We start from the raw sequence: 9,689 nt of genomic DNA, 5'->3' as shown, positions 1-9,689 counted from the left end.
CCCCCTAGGAGAAGGGGCCCGTTATATAGCGATACCCACGTGTCCTCACGCTCAAGATAATTGCTACACTGTGTGTATGGCGCACGCACGGACCGCCCGCACCTCCAGCTCAAGTAAAGCAATAAAATAGAATAGTAAGTTTAGTAGCAATAGTATCCCCTCCTGATCTTTGATCGCGGCAAGAAGATCCGAAGTAGGGGTGGTCGCTCCACTAGGAAACGTCACACTGCAAAAGGGGGGTGGAACCGAGCTTTGGATACAGTAGGCCCGCCATTCGTACATATCTTGCTTACATATCATTCTACCATATATATTAATGTCTTTCCTCTCTCCTCTCTTCTTCCATTGTGTCTAAGGTATAGTTCTGCTAGGTAAGCTTTACTGAAGAGTTCTACTAGCAGATCTCGCATTTCTCTCTCCTTTTCCTATATTTAAAAATTCTACTGGCTCATTGGCCGACGTTCCAACTTAAGCACGCAGAGCAAAATTACGCTTTATAAGACCATAATAAAACCTGTCTGGACCTACGGGATCCAACTATGGGGAACAGCAAGTAATTCCAACATTGAAATACTCCAACGCTTCCAATCGAAAACGCTAAGATCCCTGGTAGATGATCCTGGTATGTTACCAACGAAGCAATACATATCGACCTCAAGATATCCACAGTCAAAGAAGAAATAAGAAAATGTAGTATCAGATATATCATAAGAGTTAACAACCATCGAAATCCCCTAATTATTAAATTACTTAATACATCGGACCAGATTCGCAGGCTAAGAAAACACTATCCTTTAGTCCTAAGTACTAGATGCAGCTAGAAATAAACTAACTTACTGTAAATTAGTTAGTCATGTCACTGCACCACGTCAGAGAAACTTACTCAAAATTCTCGATGCGAGAATTGATTGTAAAGTGCTTGTAAATAAGAAAAAAATTTTTTATTTATGCTTTTTCAAGTCGTTGTTTGTTTATTTGATACTCAACATCTGTGATGGAATATCTAAATATGGAACTCCGGTCGCCGGGATTCGAACACGAGTCCAAATGTTCGCATCTAAGGCTCTAACCACTGCGCCGCCGTCGACCGGGAGTAGTTAGTGTAGAGTGGTGGTATTTTGTTGTCGAGTGCCGCCACAGTAAGAATCCTCTAGCGAATAAACGAGCCACCGAGCATGGGCCAGAGACGCGAATTCTCTTAACTTTGTATTGTAGCTGTTGTTACAAAGTCTCGTGAAAAATTGCCCGTAAAAAAGGAAATCCTTTCTCTTGGTTAACTGTGAACTCTTTTACGCTTTTAATACCGATACAGTACTAGCAAAGATACTAGTAAACATAGAAAAAAGTTGTGGGCTTGATTAATTACTAGAATGGGTTACAATATTTCACACTTTTTAAAGTTTTAAAGTCACTCTATTTTTAAATTGGTCTATTTTATAAAAATTTATACGACTAATTTTAATCTTTGAAACAAAGATATTTTTGTATCTTTGTAATTATAATTTCAATTCACCTTCCTGTCAATTTTCTGATTCTTTGTACCCTGTCAACGTTTCCTTTTCCGCAAAATATTTTATAATTTTTTAACATATATTAACATATATTGTATATTTTTTAACATATATTGTATTGTAATTGTTAATTTTGTTGCAATATTTTTCAGAACAGGAAGATATCTTTTAACAAGGAGATAAGCGTGATTCGCGATCGAGGAAACTAAAGACTTCACAGGTAAACGAGACAATCAATCAATATGATCATTGATCCGTCAGTTAACCCTCTCATTCCCGAATTATTTAACAGTCACAAATATTGACTTGTTACATAATAAATAAACGATTCATTCAGATATAGAATCCTGGCAGAAATCCTTTTCATCCACTAAATATTCGAACAAATTCTATATTCCAAATATTTTCTCCAATCTTGCATATTATCGGCTTTCGATGCAATTTTTCATCTTTAAATTTTCCACTCTCGAATGCGCAAATATACGCATCTAACGATTAATTTTTTTATATCATACTTGATTACCGTGGGAACGAGAGGGTTAATAAATTAATTGTGATTATTAGCAGTAACACTAGAACGATTACATAGTACAAGCTAAACCAGAGTTTATTCGATCGACTCTGATACGTAGGCAAATAAACGACAAACCTTAAGTCGCGTGATAAATCTTTCTCGCAACACAAAAGTCGCGATACAATTCGCAATTCAGGAACTCTCTCCGCCTCGCGATTTTTATGGCGTATAACAACAAGAATAAAATATTCGCCTTTGTGTCGCCGAATCTTTTATGCGTTCCATTCTGCTACTTATTTCGCGCGAATTCCCGGAAAGGAACACCGGCCATTACTGAATTGCATCAGAGGGAAATTGGCCTAGAAGCCAGCCCCATAGTCGGTTGGATTCTCCGTTAGGTAGGTTAGGTAACGCACGGCGGTTGAAAATGCGAATTCTCTTTACTTCTCTATTGTCCACCGTACTCGCAAAGGGAATGAGAGGAAGACAGCAAGAGCAAGAGAGAAAGAGAGAGAGAGAGAGGAAGAGAGAGAGAGAGAAAGAGAGAGAACTGGGCTAGGGAGGAAGGGGATATTTGCTCTTCTGGGAAAGTAAACTCCAGAGCTTTTCATACACGCGCGACTCGTAGCGCTAACCCAATTTTACCGGTACGACGCCAACGAAGCTTCGGCGGCTACGTTTTCACCGAGAGACGGGTTATTTGCCTTACCTACACGCCACTACACGGTACCGTCTTTTATACAAAGTATTGGCAAAGGTTGGAAATGTCCCTGTAGGAAGAGTGCGCCCACGACAGTTAAAATAATATCGGTTCATGGTGAGGAAGCTTCGAAAATATTATTTGTTAGACGCGCTTTACGTGTTTTGAGAAATTTCTCTTAGGGAGATAAACCGAAAGAATGTGGGGGTCGAAGTGTTTGCTTTAGAAGGGAATGGTTATACATGGAATGTATCATGCTACACGGTGGATAATCGATACTGTTATTGTCTTTTAACGGTTTTATTTTTTAACTTTGAAATCTGCGATTACTTTTAGCGATAATAATTTACGAGGTAGTGCTACTGAATTAATTCATCAGATTTATTGGAATTGTATGTTTCTCTCGGTTTTGCCTCATTTTAATATGTTGACTACCACGATTAGTCAGTAACGATTGGCGATGTGAGAATTGATTGAGACAATTAAATTAGAAATGAACAGTACATAGTCGTAAAATTGTCAATATCTTTAATACTGTGATAACAACGCGAGGTACTACTACAAATAGATATGAAAGAAAGTTTCAGTAAATTAATTTTCTGATACGTATATTCGGCTGTATCGTATAAAATTTGCATAGCAGATAACATGTTAACCCAAATGCAGCTAATCTCTTTTTTTTATATTATTCAAAATAACGTTATCATCCTTTATTTAGATTCTAAGTTGAATACGTTAATTTCATTTCCCTACGTTACTATTATTTAATTTAAATAAATTGTCATTCTTTCTGAAGAACAGAATCATAAAATAAACTAAACTAAGCATAGATAACACGAGTATATACAATTTCTAGCTCTTACTTCGCATTCATTTATATGTAGTAATTGAAAAAACGAATAAATTACGAAAAATGCAGATCGTACACTTCGTACCGAATGTAAAGTTGAAAAACAAAGTAAAAAGTGAAAAAGACCGTGGAATTCTTGTACCAAGTCTTTATTTAGACGAGCGTGTTATATAGATATGAAATCTGGAATTCCCTATTCTAAACACGTGCACGCTGCAGCAGGTGACATCGTCGTCGGATGACGGTATCTAGTTTTATAACACGAACAAAGTTGTCTAGACGAAAAGACCGAGTGTGGAAGTAGTAGAGTGAAAGGTACACAGGGCTCGTAACGAAGTTTTCAAAGACAACATGGAGTTTGATATCTAACGAGTTCATTCTACTCGGCTGCGATGGCAAAAACTGCAAGTGGAGATCTCTATCTGCCACTCTTTCCGGCCAGGTCACTCATCTATCTTCGTTCCACCCTTCTTTCGCACCCTTCTTCGTCTCTTTCCCTAGCAACCAATGTTGAGAAACGCGAAATTCGTTCCCCTACCCTTCGCGCGTTACTCATCCAAGGCTTCTGGATTTTAATTTTATAAGAAATTATTGGCGTATAAGCGACGTACTTTGATCGTTCGAGTGTCTCTTATTACGCATTTTACGTTTCATATAATTGTTTTCTTTATACTTAAAGCGTGTTTCTACAATCAAATAAATATAAGATTCGTGGCACGAATTATTTCTATCTTTTGATGGAAACTTGCATTTCTTTCAATCAACATTATACACCTTTATATGGTTATTTTAACGTAAAATTGTAGTTTCGAAATAGCGTTTCTACGATATAATTTTATATACTATTCTAGATTGTAACAATGAATATCTAAACGTGCAAAATTATAACACTATTGATCCTTAATTGACTAGGACACAGTTAGCCGGAAAAATATTTGCTCGATGTTATTTTGTATTTTATATTTTTCAGGATAAAAATTGTTGGGAATTTGTATCGCGTAAAATGCGGAGTACAAAATAAAATTAAATAACTTAAGACCATTGTTATGGTCGACTGTTCTATGATGTAAAGACTATTTTTTTATTAAAATAAATCATTTCTCGATATATGAATAAACAATTATCTCGTAGCATATTCGTGATCATGTTATACTGCTTTTGAAGTAAAATATAGTATCTTTACTTTGAAATGTGGCAAAATTGTATTCAAATAAAAATAACCCTGCTGTAAAATGCACTAAGATCGTTATAGCTGCCTATACATCGTTACATCATGCAAAACGAAAAACTGAAAACTTTTCAACATCCATATCATTTTCAATCGTTAACGCCCTTACCTCTGACTCCGGTGACTGAACGATTAGCGACGTTCTCGGTGGTTTCTCGGGAGGTACCTTTTTCAAAGTTCCAGTAAACGAAGCCACGGAAGCAGTGCTGGACGGTGCTGAAGCTCCCTCGTGACCGTCGATTTGACACTGAAGTCGATGAAACTGTGAGAACGAAGTACGGGACGTATCGGCGCGATCGAATTGTGGCAGACACGGCAGTGGCATCTGCGACATGTTCGGTATCTGAATAGAATTCGGGTCGCTGGTGTCGTGTTGAAGCCTAGGTGATAATTTCTCGCAGACAGACGATTGGCAGGATTGATGATTAGAGTTCTGTGTATAGGAAGCGGTCAATAACGTTTGATGATGACTGTGCGGCGTATTCTGGCTTTGCGACGTGCAAATCTTATCGGTCGGTTGTTCTTGGTGGTTGGGCAGAGAATTCGATTGAATCTGGTGGATCTCGTTTCCGATCGAATGCGGCTGAAAATCGGTCGATCTTTGTAATTTATCGCACAGCTGGTTCTGTGCTTGCAAACTTTGCAGACGGGCTTGTAAATCACTTTGTTGATGTTGAAATTGCGCCACTTTATCGAGGATTTGATTTTGATTCTGAAGACATTGGAGCTTCGCTTGTAGATCGCTTTGTTGACGCTCAAATTGGCTGAGTTTCTCGGATATTAAATCAAGATTCTGTTGATTTTGCAGTTGTTGCTGCTGGGACGTCAAAGCGTCGGATTTTTCGTTCTGTGTGTCTAGTTGACTTTGAAGATTATCGCTCTGGCTCTTGCTATGAGTTAGTAAGCTGGTCGAGATATTGTGGCTTTTACGATGGCTATGGATTATATGATCTACTTGATCGATCGGTTTACCTAAACTTGTTTCACCGAAGTCTGTTACCACAGTTAGGACAGTCTTGGTATCTAACTTTGCTTCGCTAAGGGCTGGATACTGATGGCATATATTAGGACTGGCTCTTTGAGAGGGAGCCGTACTAGCAGGTGGTCCAAGGTTCGCTACGGATCCACTAATGGGCTGCTCGTCGAACTCCTTTCTCGAGAGTTCCATGTGCTTCGTTAGGTCAGCACTAACGTGTCGCAAATGTCGACGTTGTTCCATTATAGTCCTCTGACTGATGTTGGGTATAGGTTGAAAGGCCGATTGAGTCATTCTAGCTTCCTTGCGATCATCTGGTTGATGTATCTGTCTCGGGTCTCTTCTTTCCTCGGACTGATTACGAGAACGTGGACTGGTGGAGAGCATTTGATTCTGCATCATGTTTCTTTCGTGTTCCTGTCGTTGTCGTTGTTCAGCCCATATCGTTAGCTCTTGTCTAGTCTTCTCGAAATTTTGATTTACAAACGACGGACTTTTCTGTCCCGCGCGATCCGCGGATCCTTCGCGAATCGGCATGAAAGGCATAGGAGACCTTCTAACGTCTTCCATTCTCTTGCCTTCTATGGTCATCGGTGACCTCCTATGCTCGTCGAAGTAATCGGATCGTCTGTTTTCTTGCGGTATCGCTACTCTTTGATTAGGGCTCACGTTACCCCATTCGGGCTTTCTATCAGCCCCTATGCTCTTCCTATTTTCTTGTCTCGTATCAAAAGCCATCGGCGATACTCTTAAGCTCGTATCCAATCGCCTTTGATCAGGCGGATACACTTGATTGGTTTCGACTCGTTTCGGATCCACCATAGTTCCGGTCTTCCTCGCTGGCATTAATATTTCCTGATTCGTGTCACCAGGGAACGTGAACGTAATCGTATCGTTACGACGTTGGAAACTCGATGTAACGTCCACGGAAATAGATTTCCTGTGTTCAGGTCTGGTCACATATAGACCACAATCGGTTACCACGGTTTCGCACATTTTTTCTCGACCAGGTGGATCTCCATTCGTATCGACGTACAGACCGTCCTGTCTCGTCCTAGGGTTTTGATTAATGGCTGTCAGGTATCTTCTATCCTGAGTATCGGTTACGATCTGTGCGCCTTGCACGATTATAGCCCCGTCGCTTCGGTGAATTTGTTCTTGCGGTGGATTTTGATTTGGGTCGTATTTAGGTTTCTGCATACCTGGAACATCGACACTCGCAGACTTTCTGTGCCCTGTATCGTGAGTAATCTTCGAATTACCTCGTGGTGGAACCATAGGTTTGGGTCCACGACTGGGTCTCTCTGTAGTCGCCATTGCGAGACTATGAGTCACATTTTGGGCGATCGGTTGAATGATAGGCTGTGTCTGATATTGTCCAAGTTCCTGAGAGAATCTTTGAGGATTCGGTGATTGCTGTCCGAATTGTTGAGCGGGATACATTCCAGTATGAGGATTATACGGTACCGCGTTCATTACTGTTTGAGGGTACTGACTATAGGAATACTGGGGTTGCCCGCCGAATTGAGCGTAACTAGCCGGTTGAGGTACGACAACGCCTGAAAAGTACGGTGGCTGAGGACTGGCGGATTGAGGAGGCATTTGCGATCCGTGTTGAACAGTTACGTATTGACCCTGTCCAGTGAACATCGGATTCGCTGCACCTCCTTGATACAACGCAGGATCTCTGTATGTTACATCCCTCGTCACGTAACCAGCTCTTTCAGCGTATTGAGCTTGTTGAGGATACATCTGTTGAGGTCTCACCTCGAACTGACTTCGGATCTGCGTGTATTGAGTTTGATCGTAATCAGGCATGAATTGAGGCTGCGCTTGAACCGGTAGGGTTTGTGTACTAGTTTGAGAAACATGTTGCGTCCTCTCGAGAGCAGACTTTTCCTGGCTGTACTGTTGGGGTGGAAGTTGTCCACTAGGGGGGTGTCTATCCTCGGGAACACCGACCACAGGTTGCTTCCTTCCAGTCAGATATTGACCTGTCTGCTGAGTTTGCTGTTGCTGTTGTTGTTGTTGTTGTTGTTCTTGAGTTTGGCCGGCTGACTGGTTCTGTTGAACCCTATCTTGAGAGAATCTGTCATATTCTATGGTACGATTTTCAAAGCCGTTGGACAAATCTTGTTTCGCATTGTCGGCAAGCGGCTCAGCTCGGCCGTTTTGACACGCTGTCTGTTGATTCTCCATCGTTTGTCCAACCTGATTTTGTTCCTGGCTATCGTTCACCCCTCCTGAACCAGACTGCGACATGTTGGCGGCCCCCACCGACGGTCGTCCGCCGATGTAGCCGAGAATTCGCCCCAATCCGCACACCGTGACGACTTACCGTGCAACTCTCTGTTGGAAATCTAGATTTTCGCTTGAACGCAATCGTCACGGATCGCGTTTTTACGCCTCGTATATTCCGCTAGGTCGACTCGAGGCATGTAAACGTCGATATTGATGTCGTTTGCTCTACACCCGATCGCTGTTCCGTGATCCTTATTGAGTTTCCTCTTTTTACGTTGTCTTCTCGGTGATATAAACCGTGAAGGGAATGCAATAAAATTTTTCGCAATTTTTTTTCTATAATTTGTTTTCTTAACGTACTAATTTTTGTTTTTAAACGTGAAGTGAATTCGTTGCAGTTTTTCGATTCGAATATTTGACTCTTCGTTCGTCGAGTAATTTGCTAGCGAATTTTTTTTCTTTGTTCTTTCGATTATCCGAAAATTAACGGACGAGTTCGTCACACTGTTCTTGCGTTTTATTTATCCAGATCGTTTGCATCCGTTTTCCCGCCGGAGCTTCGTTAATAAATCGCAGACGCACCGAATAATATTACGTGAAAATTTGGAACGTTTGTCCAGACAGAAAGTCTCTGAGTGCCGCCCTCGAATTTCTCATTTTTCCACGAGCAAATGAGAATGCGCAATTGCAAATGTAATCTCTTTTATTGCGTCCCTTTGACGCGATCCCCGTTTCGTTTCGCAAATCTTTATCAATTATGCGTTATTGTTCCTTTTTTTCTTTTTTACTTCATGGTTTCCTTATCATCGGACGACAGAACGGATATTACGAAGGAGAACTGTTTGCCTTTTTACTATTCCTTGTCCGTAAATAGCAGTTACGCTGAAACGTGTCAGCGCGTAACAGCTCGCTCGTATCTCTCAGTTATTTTCGTTCGTCGTGAAAATGTTACTCCAAAAAATGTCATTCAGAAAGCTTTTTGGCTGTCATCGTTTGACTTCCACTCGAATTTTTCATAAAATATTGCGCTTGCCATGTATGATTCGTCGTTTAGATATACGATTTAAATAGCAATTCGAAAGGACACGATTAATCAGTGTAAATTCCTGGAAATATTAAAAAATTGAATACTTTTCCTTTGATTCTTTCGTTTTATTATCAGTTTCTCGAAAGCTTTTGATTTCTGCTGGGCAGTTTCCGTTATAATTTCCAATAACTTTCAGTCCTGTAGCTGTTAACTTTAACAATGACGATTTGACGATTAACTGCTTCAAGTTGAAAGACAACATTTGATTTTATTGTTTCAGTTTCGTATTATATAACTTTCTTCTTTTATATTTAACAATAGAATTAGTACTCTTTCTATAGCGTTGACGTAATATGTCGTACTCGGAAAATCTGTAGAATCGATCTGCAAAAGAAAGGCACGAAATGGTACTTTCCATGTATCTTTTATAATTTTTCCTCGTAATATTCGGCGCAAAGTAATAAAATTGCATTCACGGTTGGTTATTTTGCAGAAATTCTGAAGTAGAAAATTACAAGTTTCTGTAATCAGGACAAAGAGGAGAATGTGAAGAATTTGCTTTCAATTATTACGCAAATTATTATTATTAATTCAAATGAATACAAGGAATTCTTCTTTATCTTCGTGTCGTTGTTAACCGAA

At 40.1% G+C, this 9,689-nt stretch overlaps 1 protein-coding gene and 1 long non-coding RNA gene across 2 annotated transcripts in view; one reads left to right on the top strand and one right to left on the bottom strand.

The window, feature by feature from the left end:
* The window catches only part of LOC117151515, a 17,684-nt gene extending 15,952 nt beyond the window's left edge, over nt 1-1,732 (top strand). The window contains exon 2 of the long non-coding RNA XR_004461506.1: nt 1,664-1,732. This is a non-coding gene — a long non-coding RNA (uncharacterized LOC117151515). The remainder of the gene's footprint in view (nt 1-1,663) is intronic.
* LOC105680592 overlaps nt 1-9,689 on the bottom strand; it is a 297,589-nt gene that overhangs the window by 197,279 nt on the left and 90,621 nt on the right. Inside the window, exon 2 of the mRNA XM_024366832.2 lies at nt 4,913-9,431. Coding sequence (XP_024222600.2) covers nt 4,913-8,041 — 3,129 coding nt within the window. The 5' untranslated portion in view covers nt 8,042-9,431. The remainder of the gene's footprint in view (nt 1-4,912; nt 9,432-9,689) is intronic.

Source organism: Bombus impatiens, unplaced genomic scaffold (assembly GCF_000188095.3).
Source record: "Bombus impatiens unplaced genomic scaffold, BIMP_2.2 scf_0248, whole genome shotgun sequence".
Lineage (NCBI taxonomy): Eukaryota > Metazoa > Arthropoda > Insecta > Hymenoptera > Apidae > Bombus > Bombus impatiens.
Note: the sequence above shows the minus strand (reverse complement) of the source record. Positions and strands in the feature narration are given on the sequence as shown.